We start from the raw sequence: 21,311 nt of genomic DNA on the forward strand, positions 1-21,311 counted from the left end.
ATTATACTCAGGGGATATTTTAATGAGCAGAAACACACTATACTTTGTCTCACAAGTTGCTTTTTACATTAAAACTTCCTGGGCTTATAATTAGAAATTAAATGTTTTGTGAACTGCAGTTCAGAAACTATGGGAAAACAGTTTATTTCCCACACCTCCACTGTCTTAATCAATGCTTTCAGGTTTTTTTGCCAGTCTCCTAATTTTGAAAATCTACCTGATTTTTTGACATGTCGAAAATCTCAGGAGACCGTTCACCCTCATGGCCCCGTCTTATGGGCAGTGTGGTGTGGGAGGATCTGCCCAGGGCAGGGACCATCTCCTCCAGAGGCCAGGGCATCATGCAGAACACTTAATAAATGTCATGGTTTAGAGGCAATTACATAATTATCTCTCTGCTGTGCTCCTGAGTTCAGTTCATGTTCCAGGCTCTTGGGCTGAGGCAGGTGTCACATTGCCTCCTGCAATGGTCACTTTTTGGAAAAGGGTCTTTCTCCACATGCTTTTTCCTCTCTTTACTTGGAGTCCAAAGACAGGAGAGCTGTTGGCCATCTTTTGCTCCTTCTGAGGGCACTGTATTTTCTCTGCCTTTCCTAATATCAACGCTGTAGCCCAAGCCATGCAAGCATAGTGTTTTAATGTGCAGCACTCCCGCTTTGCAAGGTAAATGCAGGTGTGGTGGTGAGGCTTGGTGTGTATGGAGAGACATCCTCCCTTAGACCGCTTCTGCTGCGGGACAGCACCATTGAAGGAAGCTACACAGGGAGGGAAGAGATCAGAAATAGCAACTAAGAGGCTGTGTATAGCTTCAGACTGCTGCCTCATTAATCTTGAAGTCACTTAAAAATAACCATGACCTTCTTTCCCCATCCATTTACATGAGGCAGTTTAATTGTTGGTGTTCCATGGAAAAGGACCACAGTGTCCATGGGCTGACTGGTTCTATAGCGAGCCAGGCTCAAAAGGAGAAAGGCTGGTGGGGCTTAGACTTGGCACTTTGGCGTTCAGGTGACTAAGCAGGAGGGAAAAGGTGCTTATCAGAGTTCGGTGGCTTGCAAAAGGCAGGAGGGCACAACCTTGGGGCTGGCTGTGCATGCTCTCTTGCTTGAGGAAAGTGGGTGCAAGGGATAGGTGTCCAGTGAGGAGGCAGCAGTGCTACGAGCCTGAGGGATGCTCAGCTGCGGGAGGAAGCTTGCAACCGCAAAAACAGATTTCTCAAATCTGGAAGCTGGGTTTTTAAGCCCAGAAGCAGACTTGTCGGTGGAAACATTTGGGGAACAGCTGGTATCAGCTCTTGCTGCTCCTCCTTGTCCATGGGGATGGATTGCATTGCTGTAAATTACTGTGTTGGCACTGCTCCCTGTTCACACCCCATGCCTCAAAGATCATAGGCTGGGAATGGAAGATGTGGAGCATCAGTCCTGGCTTTACGCCATCTGGGAGTTGCCTGTGTGAAGGCAATCCTCGGGTACCGTTTGGGTGAACTTTCTAGGAGATTTTTACTGCCTGAGAAGCCGGTTGTGAGGGACGAGCGAATTTGGACCTAGCTCACATTATCCGCATATAGCAGAAATCCAGATATACCCAGAATGAAAGAAGGGAAATCAGGACAACAGAAGTTGATGGGCTGGAGACTTAATGAACATGTTGCAAAATTGGACCTGGATTTGGGCTCTTTCCCTTTCTCTTTTCCTTTGTCCCTATTGGTGTGGTTGGGGTTTTGATTTTTAATGTTACTGCTCAGGATAAATTTTGCTCCTCATTTAGGAATAAGTTATATCAGCTAAATGTCAAGTGAATGTATTAATTCTGTTGCAATGCAGTGGAAAAATTGTATAACAGAGTTCCCCACTAATGTACCTTCCTCTGATTCACTCTGGCTCAGCTACTAGTTTCTCAGCCCTGTAGATTTCAAGTACCTGAATAAAAATCCGAAACTTTTCTCTGTATTGCATCCATCTGCTGCACTAGGATGAGGAACAGCTCCCTGTGATCTGCTCAGAATAACACATCTGCTGCTGTATGTTGCAGTACAGGGCCCTGGCCCCTTCTCTTACTTTCTATGACAAACAAGTAACGGAATGACAAATAAAGCTGTGGCTGCTTTTGTCAGCTCCAGCTCCTTGTGCTGCAGGGTAGATGAAATACCCACACAATCATGGCACCATCCCATATTTATTTAAAAATATTAAACTATTTATAATGGAGAGGTCATCAGCATGCTGCATTCATTAGCAAGGCCTCCAGGGAAGAGACAGTGGTGAGCAAAAAACACAAACAGGCTCTACACAAAAGCAGGAGCAAAGAAGTATCCTTTTGAAATGTCAGTGCTGAACAGCAATTAAAACCAAGAAGACTTAAAATACAAGGAATTTCAATAGTCTGAGTACAACAGCCAGCCCTGGCTGCCAGGGAACCCGTGGTGGGATTCCCATGGATGGAAGGACAGAGGATCAGATTTGTGCTACACAGTAAAATATAAATGGATTTTCTTTATGAAAGGAAGGATGAAATTTCTGCTTGTGTAGAGAACCGACAATGGCGGAGATGGGCACAGGGCACATTGCGGAGGCAGGCAAGGCTGGGTTCATGCAAGGGTTGGATGCTGCAGGATGCTGAGCACCTCTGAGCTGCGGGGTGTCTGCAAGCTGCACCCAGGTGAGTGTGAGGTCTCTGCCAGGAGCAGGCTGGAAAATGTCACTGGAGGGGAAGGTGCTACTCTGCATGATGGGGTGCAAGTCCAGCACTGGGTCAGGTTGCTCAGCAGGGGCTGTTTGACCTTGCAAAGTGCTCCTTGGCATCGCAGGGCAAGTGGGTGTCAGAGTCAAATGATAAAAGGGGGGAGTGGGGGATGTGCTTACTCTTGAAAATTGTTTCTGAGCAAACAGGAGTTTGCAGTGACTACACTTGAAATAATTTAATGCCATTGCGGTGGTTTTATAGCTCCTGGTCCCTTCATTCCATCTCCTGTTGAAATCTGTTCAGAAGAGCTGTTACACCTTGTGCAAGTGCCATCCGGTCTCTGCTGACTTTGCATGTAGGCAAAAGCTAGCTGTGGTACTGAAGCTCACATTAGGATAATGAATTGGAAGAGGTCAGAAAAGATGAAGAGATGAATATTTCATCTTTGGCTTGCCATGCCCTTTCAGAAATTAATTTGCATTGGGCAGTTGCATGGTACTTTTCCTTTTACATTTCTTTTTCTCATCCTTTTTTAAAATAGGCATGGATCACATCCAAAACCCAAAGCGCTCAGATGGGCTCTGGAGCTGTCCTTGGCTCTTTATATTTCCCATTTCTCAGGCTGCCTTCTGAAAATGTGTGTTTAGAGATTTCTCACTGCAACTTTTTCCTTATCTGTACAGAGCATTTTCATGATTTTGGTGACAACAGGGTTGCAGTGTCTGCAAAGTAGCCAAAACAAAGCCCAGAGCTGTATTTCCCTTCCTTCTCTGCCCCAGGGTTTTCCCCCTCCCTGGTTTCTGCCTTCGCTCTTTCTCCACTCCTGATCTGAAACTCTACAAAAGATTTCTCAGCTTTTAGGAGTCCCTGCAGACAGAGGGAATGATTCTTAATTCCCAAGTGCCATCCTACTGCTGGGCTCAGGGTATTTTATTTTAATGTGGAACTTTACAGGAATTCCTACAGGGACTTTTCACATCCATATTTCCTTGTAGCGCTGCTGCTGAATCATCTAGGCACTGAAACTTGCTTGGCTGGAGAGCAATGTGTTTTTGTAAATTATCGACATGCTGAAATTGGCCCTTGTCCAAAGCAAGCCTTCTACTTTGCTAATACGCCTTGAGTCTGATCCTTGTTGTGTTGTGGAGGACAAAGAGAGCTCAAGAGCTCATCTCCAGCTGGTAAGGCTGGACGTAGGGCCTAGTGACACATGCAGGAGATGGAAACCAGGAACAGCATTATAGCTAACACATTAGAAATGCAAAGACAGCTCTGTTGCTTCAGATGTTGTCTCCAAAGAGTCATCAGGGAGCAACAGCTCCCAAGAGCTGGCATGACTAATCCCCTGCAGGTCATCCTCCGACTGGCTTCTTTCTCCCAGTTCTGGCCCTCTGCTGGGCAGTGGGCTGTGTCTGTCACTGTGCGACACAATTCTGTTTCCATGGGTCCAGATCTTCAGCTAAAAGCTTATTTGATGCAGGTCAGGAGTGATAAGACTTAATTCTACAGCAATATAAAAGAAATGAGCCTAGCAGTAAAATGGCGTTAAAGGATGTATGGGAGACATGAAGTCCATCCATACGTGGTGCTGTACAGGTGAATTTCTTCCACAGGGTTTTGCTAAGTGGTCTTGGGATTGTGGAAAGCCTCCATGACCTCATGCTGACAACTGGGAATTGAGCTGTTCCTGTTGTGTGACGGGAGCAATATCCTGATTTATCCCTGCTGTGGTGGCTGCTGGTGATGGGTCTGGCAAGCTGCTGTCAGCAGAACCATGCAGTGGACGCCTTGACCTCTGCTGGGCAGAGCAGGAAGGTGGAGCTGCTTCCTCTTTGAGCCTGCCTGCCAGAGACATGATTCAGAATTTACAACTAATTGACTGTGCTGATCTTGCTGCCAGAAAAGGATAATATTCAAGGAGTTGCCTGTCTTTCAGTTGCTGCTGTCCAAGACCCTGCATGCATCTTATAAAACCAGCCCTGTGACTTGGCTGTATGGTCACATGGAGGTCCAGGTTCTCTCCCTTTCTCATTTTGCCTGCTGTTCTGCTTAACCCTCCACGCCTTGCAAGCACTCTGCTACCTGGGCAGGAGGTGGTGCCTATTTACTGAGTGACCCAGAGTCAAGATGGGATTTGTCATGATTTCACCATATCTCTGTGCTTCTGACTAAAGCCTCGCTCCACAGAGGTGGGAGTTGCTCTGTGAGAGGCTAATGAGCCCAGTGGAAATTAATGCTACTGGCCCCTGGTAGCAGGAGGAGCTTGACTCAAAGCCAACTGAAACTCGCTGTGGGAACTGGCTCAAAATGCCATCAGCCCGCAGCCCCACTGTGCTGGGTGCTGTGTCTTTCTATGGACAGCCCTGAGCTCGCAGCCGGAGGGCATGATGAGATAAGCGGCCCACGTGGCGGGTGCAAACTGATCAGCTGCTGAATATGAAACAAGGAAGGTTGTAAATACCACACCAAGGAGGCCAGCGTGTGCCATGAGGATGGGCTGGCAGTCGTACAAGCCCTGGTGCTGCCGCTCGCTTCTTGGTCTGCTCATGTGCCACCCACCCAGAGTTTATTTGGTAACACTTCTTCCCAAAGCTGACTCCCAGCAGGGCTGCCGCTGAGCTGGCTTTCGTCTGTGCTGCACTGGAGAGCGATGCCAGGCTGGAGCAGGAGCGAGCGCATAGCCGACAGCTCCAGGATCCGGCCCATCATACTTCTGTGGTGATGCGAGGGAAATATAGAGCAAACAATGCTGTGGGGATAACTTGGCCAACAAACGCTGTACAAGAGCTGTTCCCATGCTGTTTGCTCAGTCCCCGACTAATTTGGCACGCAGGACGGGCTGGCAGATTAGGCAGCGAGACGTGCTAATTCGGGCCTGTGGTTCGTGTGAAAGAATGACGAGCCGGTCTGGGAGACAATGTGAGCTAATATTAGGAGGCCAGGCAGGGAGTCAGGAATCCTAATCCCGACTGCCACTGACCTGCTCCCAGGCCCTGAATCCCTCGTTGGAGCCGCTTGGAGAAAAGGAGCGTCTCCCTTTATGCTGGGCTGAGTTAGCCCTGGGAGCTGTTTATCCCAGCCAAGGCTTCTGGCTGTTATCTATAAATAGTGAGGATGATCATAATCTTTCCATAGGGGGTATGGCACTGCAGGGGTAGCGCCTCGTATCCAAGATCCTGCTTTTGTTGGACCAAGCTCATATGTGTAGTGGATGCAGCGTTGGCACAAAGATGCTCCTCCAGGACCAGCAAGCAGTAAGCTGATCAGGGACGTTCCTGTGAAGATACAGCATCAGACACCGCCACGAATTCTTCTGCTTCAGTGCTTGAAAAAGCAAGACAGGGTTTGTATATCTTCCAAATCACTGACTGCTATCTTGTGGTGTGTTAATTGGCTCTGCTTCTGAGAACATTCATGTGTGTGCTCAGCCTGACACATGTGGCTTGTCTGGTGCCTGTAAATTACTCTCACGAGCAAAGTAACACCAGTCCCCAGATGGCTGCAGGATCAGGGCCGTGCTGTGTGTTGCTGCCTTATCTGTCATGGTTTTTGCCAAGATTATAATTATGACCCAGAGAGAGACCTCCCAGCTACTCCTCACGGTTGAAGGAAGAGCACATTGATACCCCTTGGGAGGAACTCCTTCCCAAAACCCCAGCTTGTCCCATCATCCTGCCTTACTGCTACCTATTAATATATTTCTTTTAATCTTATTGAGGGTACTTGGGCAAATTTTCTTGTAAGGATGAAATCAGTTCTCTATTGCAGAAATCTTTTCCCCCATTGAGAGTTTTTACTGGGTGGGAAGGGATTTCTGCTGTTTATTAATAGCAATTCTGTATACAGAATATTCTGTACTACGATTCTTCACTTTTCAGGAAAAACCTGCACAGTGGAGCTGGTGGACAAGATACTGCACTGGTTCAGTCCCATGTGCCAGTTAGTTTCGAGAAGCTGAGCCTTTGTGGCTAGTTTTATTTTCAAACCAAATCATGAGATTGGCACCTTTAATTTGCTCCACACAAGCTGTTTGAACCAGGCTGTGCTATGGGGAGAGGTGATTTTTTTCCAAGCTTTTTCTACCTGATTTTTTTTCTATGTTTGAGCCATCAGACTCAAATACACATCCATCACCAGGGACTATCAACTTACTCAACACGCAGCGGCTTTGAAAGGTTCAGAGTTTGTCTCTTTATAGTGCCATAAAGACTTCTAGCAGAAGTCTTTCCTGATTTAGCTGTCTCCTGCTGGTGTTCAGGGGTTTTAGGGGGGGTGAATAGCAAGTTTTATGTGTTGAAGATGCACAGAGAAAATAGAGGAGATACCGAGCATGGAATGGAGAGGTGGTACTGTGCAGAAAGCAGGGCAAGGACAGGGTGGCTGTGAAGTTTGAAGATGTGACATGCCTCTCTATCAGTAGAGGGACGGAGGAGGGTAACAAAGGAGGAGAGAACGAGACTTTCTGGGTCTGAAGTGAGTTTGGGTGACGGTTGGTGCCTTGGGCAGTTGTGCTGAGCTCTTGCAGCGCAAGTCAGAGGTGAGCCCTTTTCCTTTCGGAGCTGCAGGAGCAGAAAGGGGGAGGTTTATCAGCTGAGACAGATGAATTGGGATAGCTTATCTTAGCAGGGCAGAGCTATTGTCTACTGAAAAGTCTCTGGTAACTCATGTGGAGCCATTAAAATAGCAAAAGAAAAAATCCTAGGGAAGAATGTGACAATATCTGCCAGACTAGCGGCCGGAAGTTGCTCCTTCTATGACTAGATCATAGTCAAGAAGCCTAGAAAAGTCAAGACTATTCTTTTTCTTTTCAATTTTTTTCTCCTTTTTGGAAATAGTAGTTGGAAATGCTCTGATGTGTAGCAGACCTCCACTCCCATAAAATCAGCCTGAAATGGACAGTTGAAACATGTGGGAGGCTCAGCTTCCCTTGCAAAGTCCTTCTGATCCTTACTCCAACCAACAGGCTGTACCCTCTCCCCCCTGCTCTGGACTTCTCAGGAGCTTTCCAAGGCTGTGAGCAGCCTGATTTCCCCTTGCCAAAAAGCCGCACCCACAGCAATTATATCCTGGAGCAGCCACGGCTTCTGCAGGGGAGATACGCCTGAAAAAGACTAATAAACTCAGGAGCACAAATGGTCATGAAAGGTAATGAGATCTACAGTTTTTGATTGCGTAGGATTTTTGAGTTTTGCTTTTTAAAATGACTGGTTTCAAACTACCTGCAAGACACCCGGAGCCTGGCATCCTGGGGAGGGTGTACCTGCTGCCGGGTGGTCACTCGGTGTCCTTGTGCTGCCACCCAACCAGCTCAACATCCCAATATACCCATCCTATTGTGTGTTATTTAAGCCATGGGATATGACAGATCATGTTTTATGGAGCAATTAATTTATGCTATGGGTGACTTTAACCACCCAAGAAGTATATTAATGGGCCTATAAAATACACCCCGGAGTGTCTTAATATGGTTATGAGATTGATCTTCAGCTTTATATTCCACTGTATGTGATATTACAAAATAAATTGTAGAGGAAGATGACACGGGGGACCCCAGGAAGGGGTAAGATGCCTTTTTCTTCGGATCCCATGATCACAGATTCAGTTCGGGGAGTGAGCAGAAGGCTGAAGATGTCCCGCGCCAGGTGCTGCCTCTGGGGATGGAGTTTGCTGGCCCAGCTCTGTGAGTGACCTTAGGCAGTACCTGTCCGTGCCAGCTGACTGGGAGGTTTTCTGCAAATAGAGGGTTGAATCGATATCTGCAGCTTTGTCATCAGTTAAAACATTTGCCCGCCCCACGACTCAAAGCAGTGTCAGCCCGGCTCCTCCTTGCTACCAGAGAGCAGTAGCAGCTTGTCCAGAAATGCTGGATGCCACACAAAAAACTCTTCTCTGATAAAAGCTAGGTGGGATTGCTATGAACCACAACTGCTGTTTGGGAACTGCAGCAATTCAGGGCTTTCCTGTTGACAGATGCTGGTAGTGTGAGCATACCAACAGGAAACCTCAATGTCTGAAAGGCTGGACCTTGTTTAAAGTCTGTTTTTCTCCAAAGATCCACATACTCAGACTTCCAAAGCCTCAAGGCCTGTGATGTCCAAGTATTGAGAGTCTAGGGTTTAGCTGGAAAATAAGAATAAATTCTACTGTATTAAATAATCTGTATTCCTGTTGTAGCCTTAATCATTGTAATCTTTTTTATGCTCTCTGGTGGGAGTGCATGGCTCTGTACTGCCATAAACCCACAACATTCTCAGTGACTAGACATGGTTTTTCATCCCAAAACAAGTAAAACCGTGGTTTTCTCTAGTTTTAGTATGAAATCTGAGAGAGTGATTTGATGCTTGGGTGAGTTTTGACCCATTTTAAAATCCAGGACACAGCATGAAATTTCAGAGATGCTTGTGAGACCAAGATCGCGGGTCGATATTCTATTTGAAAGGACCATTTTAGGAGTGGTTGTGTGTTTGCAGTGGGGCCCAAAGCATGTGGGGCACCTTCTGAAGGAGGAAGAAAGCACCAACCCACTCATCCCAACAGATTAGAGGCTGCCAACAAATAGGCCACCAAACCATGGCGACTGCAGACAAAAGAGCAAGGGATTTGGGCTCAGCTTAAAGCTCTGAGCCAGCCCAAACCAGGTTTCACAGTGCTGTCATGGGCTGTGAGCTGTGAAGAGCGTGGGGCCCATGTGAGGTGATGCTGGACCAGCTGCTGCAGGTAAGGTAGGATGGCTGCAGCCAGCCCTGCTCGGACGAGGGATGTGCCCAAGCTTCTCCCTGCCCTGTGTCAATGTTCAGCTGTTCCCTAGGTGCCCTGTGAAGCTTCATTAACGAATGTTTATAAAGTGCTTGGAGACCTTTGCAAAAGGAGGGTATTGTTGGTGGAACTGCAGCTGTTGGAGATGAAGGCACTCTGTTAATCATTAAAGCAGTTCCCTGCCAAGGCAGGACCGCTGTCCCCTGGGAGAGGGGCTGCACTGCGCAGCTGAAATGCAAATACAGGTTTTTGTATGGTGTAATGATCTGATAATCCATCCGGCTGGTGTCAGGGGCTCTTCTGGGTAGGAGCAGCCCTGCCATGGGTCATGGGCTCAGCGCTGTTGACAGCTGACCCAGGGCTTCCTACAATAGAGGTGGCTGGAGCAGCTATGTCCTGAAACCATCGCATTGCAGCTGTGAGGTGCTGGGCAGTCACGGGGTCAGGAATGAGGACAACAAAATCTTGGCTATGTTGGAGCTGTTACAAGTGATGCCAGCTTCTAGCATCTAGGACTATCCTAACGGCTTGATCAGCTGGTCCTTACTGGATGCAACTAGGAGATAAAAAGGTAGGAAGTTGGTCAAGGAGGAAAGTCTCAAAATCAAGAGAAAGTTCTGGATGAGATTTGCGGGTTCTGCTAATTACCAGCAAGAACAATTTTGGGAACACAGTGGCCCAGACGTGAGGATGGCGTTAGGATTATGGTGGGAACAGCTCACACTTGCGTTAGTGTTCCAGCGTTTGGAAGTAAAACAGAAAATGTCCCTTGGAAATAGTCTCGTAAATCTTACCAGGAAAACTATGTTTCTAAATAGCGCTTTTTCAAAAATCTTTCCATGAGGCGTGAGTAGTTCTGCAAGACCTATTCAGGGCAGCCACAGCTCATGTGATACTCACATGGATCCCAGATGAATCTGAGCTTAGCAGGGCTGTCACATATCACATCCCGCAAAACCAGGGTGATGAAAACACGTCACACCCAGCCCTTGGCTGTGAACAAGGGTCTCCTTGCGCTATGAGCTCACACGTGTGACACAACTGTCAGCTGGCACACAGATGAGAGAGAAACCCTTCCCCGCTAGCCGTGCTGCCACTCCTCGGGGGTCGTGGGCCTCCGGAGCATTTATCCCTTGGGGGATTTAGCCTGATCGCTGATCCAGTTTTTACTGGTCAAGGTACAGTAAAAAGCCTGCTGTGATCCTAAGAGTGACAAATTGGGCAGCTGGTTACAGACCCAGTGGCAGCAGACCTAAGGCAACTACTGCTGCTCAAATAGAGGGGATCAGCGCAGCTTTAAGCGTGAAAATTAAGTATTAAAGTTCCACATGGAAAGAAGCGTCTTGGAGAGATGGAAGAAAACAAGGGCTAGACGCAGCGGGTAATTTGAATTTCATGAGTCCACGTTTGCATTTGCCCTTCACAGCCAGGAAGGCTCTGCCCCGCTCCCTAGAAGGGGCTCAAGGACTTACTCCAACTTTCTGAGCGCTGGTGATCCTGTCTGCTCCCCAGGGAGAGGAGCAGGGGATGGAGCTGGCTCACGGCTGTGCTGCGTGACATCGGGCAAAGCGTTCCTGCTCCCTTGCCTGGCGGTGGCTGTACTGCTTGGGCCAGAGACCTCGGCTTCCACAGCTGCAGAGCAGCGCCTGCAGCGACGGGGATTTTATGAAACAGCCACGTGAGAGATCTCAGTTGGAGGAAAGGAGTGATGGGGATGCAGGGTGTGGGGAAGGACAGGCTTCCCTGCTTCACCAAGGGCAGGGAAGGTACCCCTCTCACCCTGCTTTTTGAGGTCTGTGAGCTAAGCCTGGCTGATCAGCTCAGCCTGCACGGGAGGACGTTAGGCTGAGCTCCATCCCCGGCTATCCCACATGGGCTCTCCTGCACCACAGATCCTCTCGGTACATGTGTGGCTTGAAAGACACGAGATGAGAGAGCAATGGGGACAGCAGCAGCAGCCTGCGGGCCGTACGGGCAGCGTGAGGAGCGAGACAAGGCTCTCCGTTTCCCTGTGTCACTTCTCAGTCCGGGTTAGCAGCAAAATAGGGCACGTGCACATCCGACAAGTGAATTCCTTGCGGGAAGGGGGTTCGGTCATGCGTGAGACTGCTCAAAACTGAGGCCTGGCTTTCAGGTTTGGAAGCACGGAGCGTGACCTGGCAGGGACAGCTGGTACGCGCGTGCTTGCTTATTTTCCCTGAGTTTTGCACCAGTTCTGGGTGACTTTGAAGAGCCGTGGCCAAGGGCAGCCGGACGGGTGCACGTCCCCGTCCCCGTCCCCAGCAGACAGACCTTGCTGCGGGTCTGTCCGGCTTCCGAGCGGCTCCATGGGGGAAACAGAGCGGGGGAATGCAACCCGCATCACGCATTCGAGCACCGAAAAAGCGGGGAGCTGAGGGTGCGAGCACGGCTTCAACCCCGCGCTCCGGTAGCGTTCTCACGATTCCCTCCCGCAAGTTTTCCCTCGGGTCGCCCGCCTCGCCGCGCCCGCTCCTGGGCAGCGCAGGTGAGCGGCGGCTGCGGGGCTGCGCAACCGGGAGAATCCTGGAAAACCCTCCCGGGGGATGCGGGCGGGGGGAGCGCGGGATCACGGCCCCGCTCCCCGCCGGGACGCGGGTACCTCCCGGGGTGAGCAGCTCCGCTCCCCGGCCGGGAGCTCCTGCTGCCGTCGGGTCCCGCTCCGGGCCGGCACCCACCGGCTTCCCCCGGTGTAGCGGGGTGCGGGGGGGGGGGGGAGGGGGTCGCGGGGGGGGGGCGTGGCCGGGGGCGGGGCGCGCGAGGGCGCCTGCGCGGGCGGCGCGGAGCGCGGCGGAGCGGGACGGGGCGAAGTGTAACAAAACAAGCGGGGCTTTGTATCGCCTTAAAGGCGCCGCGCCCCGCCGAGAGCGGCCGCGGCGCGGAGCGGCGGCGCGGGAGGGAGGGCGGGCGGCGAGCAGCCGGGTTTGCTCTTTCAGCGCTTTTTTAAAAATTTATTTATTTTTTTAAATTTTTTTTTTTTTTTTGACACCCTCCTCCGCGGGCGCGGAGCCGCGCGTCCCCGCGGCGATGGCCTGAGGGGCGGCCCGGCGGCGGGTGGGGCGGCCCGCTGCGCACCTGCTCCCGCGGGCGCGGAGGGCCGCGCAGCGCCATGTCCCGCGTCGTCCAGAGGAAGAACCACTGGGCCGGGCGGGTGCGGCAGTGCTCGCTCACCCGCGGGCCCGGCGGGCAGCTGGGCTTCGCCTTGCTCGGCGGCGCGGAGCACGGCGAGTTCCCCTACGCGGGCGCGGCGGAGGGGGGCGGCGAGGCGGCGCTGAGCGAGGGGGAGCTGCTGCTGGAGGTGCAGGGGGTCCGCGTCTCCGGGCTGCCGCGCTACGACGTGCTGGAGGTGATCCGGAGCTGCAAGGACCCCATCGCGGTGAAGAGCGTCCGACAAGGTGCGAGCCGGGACGGGACACCCGCTCCGCGCTGCCCCGCGGTGGGGGGTGCGTGGGGGGGAAGGGCTGGGTGGGAGAGGCGAGCATCGTTAGGAAGATCGTCAGCCCTTCGGGGCAGCGCGGGACCGCGGACGGGGGTCTCCCGCGTGTGGCGGTGCGCGTACCTTTGCGCGCCTTTACCCCGCATCGCCCGGGGTCTCCCCGCAGTTTTCTGACCCGCCTCAAGCACGGCCAGCCGTTGCGTGAGGCTTTTCCCCACCAGCGCTCCCTGCCGAGGGCACCCACGGGTGTCGGGGGCAAAACCCCGTGTCCGGGGATGACCCCCACGGGTGTCGGGGGCAAAACCCCCTGTCCGGGGCTGACCCCCGGCGCGGCCGAGGCAGCCCCGCAGCTGGGGGAATGCGGGAGAGGTTCCCCCCTCCAGCAGCCGAGCATCCTTTCCAGCGCCCGCGCTGCTGGATGAGGGCTGGAGTCCGGTTCAAAAAGTGCTGCGTGTGACGGACGCCGGGAAGGGGACGAGCTGTGACCCTCCTGCGAGGGAAAGTCCCCTCTCTGGATGAACATCAGCTCGGGTTTGCTGTTTTTTGCCCCCTCCCAGCGCTTTTTTTCCCCGTGCCCAGTGCTCCCAGCGCGGCGGCACGCAGCTGAAGGCGTGCACAGGTCGCTTGGCAGGGGAAGAGGGTTGGAAGAGCCCTCCCGTGCGAGATGGGGAGAGGAGCAAAAGGAAGAATAAAAAAAAAAAGCCACTTCACATCCGTGTACACTCAACAGTCGCTCAACAGGTTGGCGTAACCAGGCCTGGCTGTGGGCTTGCCGTTTCCAGCGCAGGACTGGAGTTTGGTGCCAGGAACGCGTTCCCATTGCCAGGGCTGGGCTGGGGGAGCAGGACTGGGCTGGGGGAGCAGGGCTGCAGCCCCTCCAGGGCCGGAGGAGCGGCCGGGGACAGCCCGGAGCGGAGGGACGAAGGGAAGGCTTCTTCCTATTGCCCAAGAGATTCCTTAGGGGAAAGTTTATCTGTCGTCCGGACGCGCGTACATCCCAAAGTTGGGGGTTTTTCTGTGGCTGGTGGTGCGAGAGGGGGTTTTTTTTGCCTGTTCTTGGTTCAACCCAGCTGCTCGCTGCGGACACAATTTACACGGGGCTGGCAGGACCGTCACCTGAAGTCTTCTCCCCGGCCTCGCCGATGAGCAGAGCCGGAGGGCCGCGGGCACCCATTTCGCAGCCGTCCTTCAAACCTCCCGTGCCGGAGCAGATCGTGGCGATTGGGGTGTCGGAGAGGAGCTGGGCTGCGCAAATCCCCCTCTGCTCCCCTTTCTGGGGCAGCGTCAGCCCCAGACTGCCCCGGAGCTGGTGCACCGGAGCACGGCTGCTTGCTAGTCATTTCCAAGAGACGGTAGAAATATTCCAGCAAACAGTGTCGAACTCCAACTGTAACAGCTTTATTTTAAAAAAATGCCTATTTTCCCTGCTGCGTTTTCTCGGCTGCACGGGGAACTGGGGAGGGAAACTGAGCCTGCTGGCTTCCCTGCCCAGGCGGGAGGGGGAGGAAGGCATGGAGAAAAGTATGAGGAAACTAGGCAGGTGGTTTTGGTTTTTTTTGCATACTGATTGTTTTAGCAGTAGTGTTAAAATACAGCTCCTGATGTTGCAATGTGATGGGTGTTGGTGGACGGAGGAAGGTGCATAAAAAAACACTGAGAAATTTGTGATTAAACTTTCTGTTATTTTGGAAACACAGGTTAGTCTAAACAGAAACACGTCATGGAAATACACCAGAAATGACAGAATTTAGTGGTAAATGTGTCTCAGCTCCAGCAGGATATGGTTATAATAAGGGGCAGAGAGTGGAGTTTTAGCATACTAGTTGGGTTTGCCTGGAAGTTGGGAGGAAAAGGTTCAAAACCCTGCCTGCAGTCCAGGCAGGCTCTTGAACCTTGGACGATCCTCATCCAGAGAGGAGAACCCTGGTTACTGTGGGATTGTAGTTTCATTTTTTTTTCCCCCCATCTTTTTTGTTTTTTTTAATGCTTTAGTAGACAGGATTGTAGAATAAAAATATATATTAAAAAAAAAAAAAAATGTTTGTGGTCTGGAAAGCAGTTCCCTATGCCTGTCAATGATAGCCTGGCATCTGCACGCTGTTCTGCGCAGAGTGGGGAGCTCCCTTGTGGATCAGGATCATAAGCATAGAAAAGGAGAGTGTTTTAATTAAAATGCATTACTTCTGTGTTGATTAAAAATCTCATTATGGGAATCGCAACTGTCATTCCGCAAGAGGTGTGTGGTACTAGAGCAGACAGTGAAGGAGTATGAAGATAAGATCATAAACACATTTTTAGCTATGATTCTACTCCTCTTCCCGGTTCTGCGTGCCTAATCAACTGGTGCTGAAGTGCTAGGGCAATATGAGCCTGGAAATCTGTATGTTTTATTGCCTTGTCTATTTTGTATGACATTTACAAGGCTGGAAAAACAGGAAATTTACTATAAATCAGTCAGTCATCTGCAAGCATGAGCAGAGAAAAGAACTGTTCTGACCTTGCGCTTAGTGGAAGACCAGGGACTAGGGTGTGAAATGTAGGTGGAATAGGCTGTGCACGGGCTTTATTGTTAAACTAGGGTTTATGGACTTACAGGTTCACATGCAATATTTTTTCTCGCTTTTGTGAGTTGTAAGTTTGAATAGGTTCCCACAAAGTACATAAAGGGGGAACCTACATTAATTTGCTTAATTGGAATAACAGTATTTAGTATTGGTCATGTGGGATTGCTTGGTCCTTCGCTTAGCCCGTGAGGAAGCAGGAGGAAAGCAGAAGAGCTTCAGTGAAGCTTTCCCCTTTATTTTTTTCCCCATATGCACCCTTTTTTGGTATTACATTTGAGAAAAAAATACATCACTACAGTTGCCTGGGTTTTGGGGAGAGCGAGGAGAAATCTGCTGCCATGTATCTTAGTAACTTTCAGAACTGTCAAATGTGTGAAAAAACCTCAGTTAACATGTAGTGCTTTTATGACTGACTGTTTCCGTCTTACATCTGTGCCTAGATTCTGAAGAAATTGGCAATTAACTCCTGTGCAGTTAATAAATGCATTTTTATTATTACTTGGTCTGAGAGTATAGAATTAATAGATTGAATTGTAGGAGCAATGGTCGCATAATCTTTTGTGAAGCTGGCATTGCCTCAACACAATGATTTCTCTGCTGTATTGTGAATATTGTAGCTTCCTTGAATACACTCACTGTTTTCAGAATAGCTCACTGGGATAAATCGATAGCATGTAGCTCACTTGGATAAATCAATAATAAAATCGGGCACGCTGTTTCTTCTTATGTATCTTGATTAACAGACTCCAGCACAACAGAACAGAAGTTTATCGTGCCGTTCTTCACAAGGGAAGAATTAACGCTGTAGCTATAACGAAAAGGACCGTATTTTGTTGAAGGCAAGGTATCTGGGTTTGCTTTCTCCCTCAGTGAGAGATGGGCACATTCTGAGAGATTGCAGAATGCGGCCTCTTATTTTTTTCGCTCCTTGGTTAGATGACCTGTGCCAAATCAGACCAAGCCAGGTGCTTGGTGTGGGGAACTGTCACAGTTGATGTGTTACTGTGCTTATTTTTAAATTGTTTTCTAGTTCTCGGTTCAACGCTTTGCTTCCCTAACAAATCTCAGGATCCCAAGCTGTAAATGACCAATTGCTTTGAAACCTGGAGGACTTGAGATCAGTTTATGCAATGGATAATTTTCGTAGTACTCTGCAGCTGGGATGATCCCACAGTAGGGAGGTGGGGTGGGGTGGTTTGGTTTTTTTCAGCCCTGCACAGGGCAAACAGGAGCCGGCGTGGTGATCCCAAACAGAAACGGTCACTGTTTACCCGGCACTATCAGCTGCATTTGTTTCTTTTCAAACATTAACTTGACCCTAAGATAAATTCTGAAATGTGGTGCAGTGAGTTAACTCTTCAATGTCAGGCTGGCATTCGCTGTACGAAGCGATCGTAAAGAGTTGGAATCGGTTATGAGTAATAGTCTGAACGAAACCAGCATCCTTCAAAATGTTTGCGTGAGCTGGTCTTTGGACCTTTTCATTTTATTTTCCTGAGAGAGCTTGTGAGAGAATTGCTGTCTTGGATAATTTTTTTTTTTTTTTTTGTAGAGCATTAAAAAAAAAAAGGAGAGAGAAGTTGATGCATCTGTGATTTTTTTTTTTTTTTATGTGTTCAGTAGTTTTGCAAGGACTGGGAAGCAGGGTGTCACTTTGTTAGTGGGTGACGCTGAACACCCCATGTGAAGCGGGTTATGCCGGTGCCCGGCACTGCAGAGACCGAGGGCGAGGGCTGATGCCCGGTGCCTCCCCGAGATGCAGCAGAGCGTGCCTTCGGCTTAACGAGCAGGCAGCCGCCTCCGTTGGGCCGGCGAAGGGAAGAGCTGTTTGGAGAGCCAGCTCTTGCAGTTCCTAGGAGTTTTCTTCTGCAGCATCACGTGCGAGCTCCAAAAAGCGTTTCCCTTTAGTCTTTGCGTAGCTGACTGCCAGTCGCTTGCACGGTGAATTCTGTAAGTTGTTTTTCCACTTGACCCAAATTCTTTTAGGACCCAAGTGGATTTGGAGTGAAAGATTTGCCATCCGAAAACTTGGGAGACGTTCACGTATTTCAGATTTATAAGGCCTGTTTTCAACACTGGCCGGCTGGGATGAGCATTGTGCAGGGCTAGTCACTGCTAAAAGGTAAAATAAAAAAAGGCAGAATCTCTTCTTCACATCATTGCTAATATATTTTGCTGCGAATCGATAATCTTCTTTTAAGTAGTACTGCATTTAGTAGTTGTGAAGTGTATATGTCTGTGTGTTAAAATACTGCTGTGAGGAAGACCTTATCTTTACTCTGCCTGAATTTACAGTGTAGTGCTTGTCAGGATTTAGACGTTGATCCTGCTTGTGGCAAAGCAGTCATCCATCCTCTCCAGAGCCCAGAGGCAGCACCCCAGAGATGGGCCTTAGAGCCTAAGTGCCACATCTTTGCTCTTATAAAGATTTTCAGGAATTAATATGATCCTTTTAATGGTGTGAAATGGGATTATGTTTTCCACAATAAGGTTAATCTTTCCACCCGTTGAGATGGGACTCCAGGCTCCGTCTTTATGGCCAGTCAGATCACAGAGCAATTAAATCACAATTATAGTCTAATTATGAGCAGTCATTCAACATCATTGCAAAATAAGATGTTAACACCGTCCTGTGCGTTGTTTTGGTTTGTTTTTTAACACCCAGTTACAGCTCCTGCATGAGTGAATTATTGACCTGCTGTTGTGAGATTTAAGGTTCATCTTCCATGTATCTTGTTAGAAATTTAAGAACTGCTTTTAACAGCTTTGAAAGCCAAACCATCAGTTGCTCATCGTGTTCCTGTGTTTGGGATTGTCATTTTTCCCTGGTTCAGGCTGCAGTTTCACAGATCTCTTCCGAGTGTTTCTGTATCTCTTTACCTGATGCCTCCGAAATAGCCCTACTCCTTTGACGGTGTGTGTATGCAGAGGGAAGGCATTTGCCCAAGGGCAGCTATGTTAAGGTGTAAAGATCTTCTGAGTAGCACTTTTGTGGCTGTGCAGAACTGCAGATTTGGGCCAACGCGTCCCTCATTCGTTAGATTTCCGCATCCCTCAGTCTGAAGCCAGCGTGGAAACTGCAAAGGCGCTGCTGCCTCAAGGGCTTTTTCTACGGCATTAGCAAGGTCTGAGCTGTGGGCAAGAGTAGGAGCCTCGAGTCCTCTGTTGAGGTTTTTAAAATAATTGAACAAGTTTGTTACTGACATTTCCTTACCTTAGTCCAGACGTAAGCTACACTTGCTAGTTATTTCAGGTGTTTGGGGTATTTTTACACTTGCTCTGACTTTTTCTGGAACTTGTAAATGAAGGCATGTGGGTTTTGATCTTTGTCTGCTGTGAGTGGCTGAAATTTCTCAGTGAAAAGCATGGTGTACTGGTTCTGTATGAGCAGGTGCCATGAATTTATAGAGAGAATATAGAGAATTGAGGTAAAATGTTAGCTGAGGGCTGGGATCCTTACCGTGAGCAATCGGTGTTTGGAGGGCTGGTACTCAGACCCCTCCATCACATCTGAGCTCCTTCCAGCTCCGTGTCCCAACTCCTGGTACAGCAAAATTTGGGATCCTCTTGTTCTGTATTTCTGCCATCGTACTCTAGGTCAGCTGTAGAAGAAACTTTATTATTGCGTTTTAGAAACTATGAAGTGACCTTTTTGCAGCAAGGGCGCGGGGATGGGTCGTCCCCCCTGTGATCTGTGAAGATCTCGCCCGCTCCCGGTGCCCTGTCGCCGGAGGCACCGCTCGCAGGACGGGGAAAGGAGCCGCTCTTCGGGCTGAGTGACAGCGCTGCTGAGCGTGCAACGCCAGCTCCTGCAGAAACACAATTTTCACCGCTATCATCACTTTCTCTGTCTCTCTTGACACTTGGTGTTTTGTTTTCTCACTTTATATTTCGGTCTCGCGTGACTTGCTTTGGCTTTGCTGTTGTGGCGATTTGACGGGTGAGGCTCCGAGTCCCGCCGGAGCCGGCAGCCCACAGAGATCCACATATTCAGTGCTTTTGATGGTTGCAGTTTGGGATTCCCTGCAAGGATATGATTTTGGGAAACAAACCTAAGCCTGGGCTGTTGCCCAGAGTTTGTTTTCTACTGATCTGATGAAGAGCTGTGGAAGAGGCTGCCTGTTTCCAGAGCAGCTTTTACATTGGGCTGGTATGTTGGCTGATTTGTTTTGTTTTTTTTTTTTTCTCTTTGTTTTTCTTTTTTGCTTTTCCTTCTAGACCAAATAGGTGGGCCAGCATCCTTCCTGGCCCTGCAGGAGCAGCGTGGCTCAGGGTAGCTGGGATATTTCTGTTGAGATCCACCCCGCAAGTTTCCAAAGGTCAGACACTCCATCCATCCTCTCTCCTGTGACATCTTAAATGGTTTCCAGAGCTATTCTGCTGCTACAGGCTGGAATGATGGCACCGCTCGCTCTGCTAGTCCCTGGTCCTGACTTTGGCATCATTTGTGCTGAACTGTTTTGCGTTAGTAATATTATTTAAATCTACATAACTTCTTTTTTTTTTTAAACCGGCCCTAGCAGACCTTGGAGAAACAAAATAGTTTTTTCTTCAGGTCCTGACGTTTTGGGCTACATTTTTACAGACCTGGCCTTTGACTAAGAACAGTTCCTGTTTTTATGTTTGAGAGGGCTTGTATCGTAACTTAAAAGAAAAATAAGGTAAAAATATTTATTGAATTTCATTGACTGTCCCGTATTAGACTAAACAATAGCACTTAGTGTGAAAATAATGCAAAGTGCCCTGTCTTCATAATGGAGCAGGAAAAAAACCAAACAAAGCCTTTGGGATGACTTGCAAAGTGGAACAGATGCCCTTACAATTGGAAGGCATTTGAATAAGGAATCAGTTTTGCATGGTTTGCTAATCCTTGACTAAAGAGTTCATTGTCTTGGATTATACATCTGTAATTTTGGAGCCCCAAAGTCACTGCCTCAGTACAATTAGGTTGGGAAGAGACCGACTTTTCTTTCTTCATATCCTTAATCACAGTGGCTTGTTTTTTAAGGGGAAAACCTCAGCTCTGGGGTTTTAATTCAGTTATTAACAAAAAGCCTTTGAAAAAGAAGCTGCCTAAAATCCAGCCACTCCCTCAACACAAACAAAGCTGTGCAGATATTGTGTACTTTCAAAAAAAACAACCAGCCCCACTTTGATGTTCAACTTCTCTTATTCCAGTGGTGCAGAGCCCGTGCTAAGTGGGTGTTAGTCCGAACTGATGACAGACGCAGATGTCTGGGATTTTTTTGGATGCAAGAGAGAGAGAGAGAGGGGAAAGTTACCTCCCAAACAGGCTGAACTGGGCAGGTGAGGACCTGGGATGCAGAATAACTGTGAAGGCGTTTCTTAATATAGCAAGAAACATACCCGTCCTCCCCCTTTCCCAAAAGTGTGGGTAGAACTCCTGCTTAGGAACTTAAGTGGCAAGGATACAGGAGGATGCTCCTGGGACTTGGACTTGCAGAGGAACAATTCACTGAAGCCTTGCTGGAGGCCAGGGGTGGCTGGAGGGGAGGCGGGGAGAGGCGAGCAGCAGGAGGTACATGAAAGATGCCAAAAGCGTCAGGTTGAGGAAGGATTTCCCTGTTCACTGCTGGATTTGTTACTGACACTGAGGCCATCTCTAAAAGCAGAGGTAGCTGAGTGCGTTCTGCAGGACCAGCCAGGAGTGTGGCTGTCTTTCCAGCTGATGACAGAGTGGTCTAGACCAACATCTTCTTTTCTTGGGAACCCTAAATGCCTGTGTCGATGTGTAATATAGGATGCAACGTTGCTGTTGAATGCCCAGTTAGGATGCGGTGCCTCGAGCAGCTCGTGCTCCTCCGGGCCGTTGCTGGAGGACAGCCCGCACTGCT

The 21,311-nt window shown here is 49.4% G+C and overlaps 1 protein-coding gene across 22 annotated transcripts in view; it reads left to right on the forward strand.

The window, feature by feature from the left end:
- Positions 1-12,488: 12,488 nt before the first annotated feature.
- MAGI1 (membrane associated guanylate kinase, WW and PDZ domain containing 1) overlaps positions 12,489-21,311 on the forward strand; it is a 357,879-nt gene continuing 349,056 nt past the window's right edge. For all 22 annotated transcript variants that reach the window (XM_075433225.1, XM_075433229.1, XM_075433230.1 and 19 more), the window contains exon 1: positions 12,489-12,851. In XM_075433225.1, the coding sequence (XP_075289340.1) occupies positions 12,566-12,851 (286 nt within the window). In that variant the 5' untranslated portion in view covers positions 12,489-12,565. The remainder of the gene's footprint in view (positions 12,852-21,311) is intronic.

This window comes from Opisthocomus hoazin, chromosome 11, assembly GCF_030867145.1.
Source record: "Opisthocomus hoazin isolate bOpiHoa1 chromosome 11, bOpiHoa1.hap1, whole genome shotgun sequence".
Taxonomy (NCBI): Eukaryota; Metazoa; Chordata; class Aves; order Opisthocomiformes; family Opisthocomidae; genus Opisthocomus; species Opisthocomus hoazin.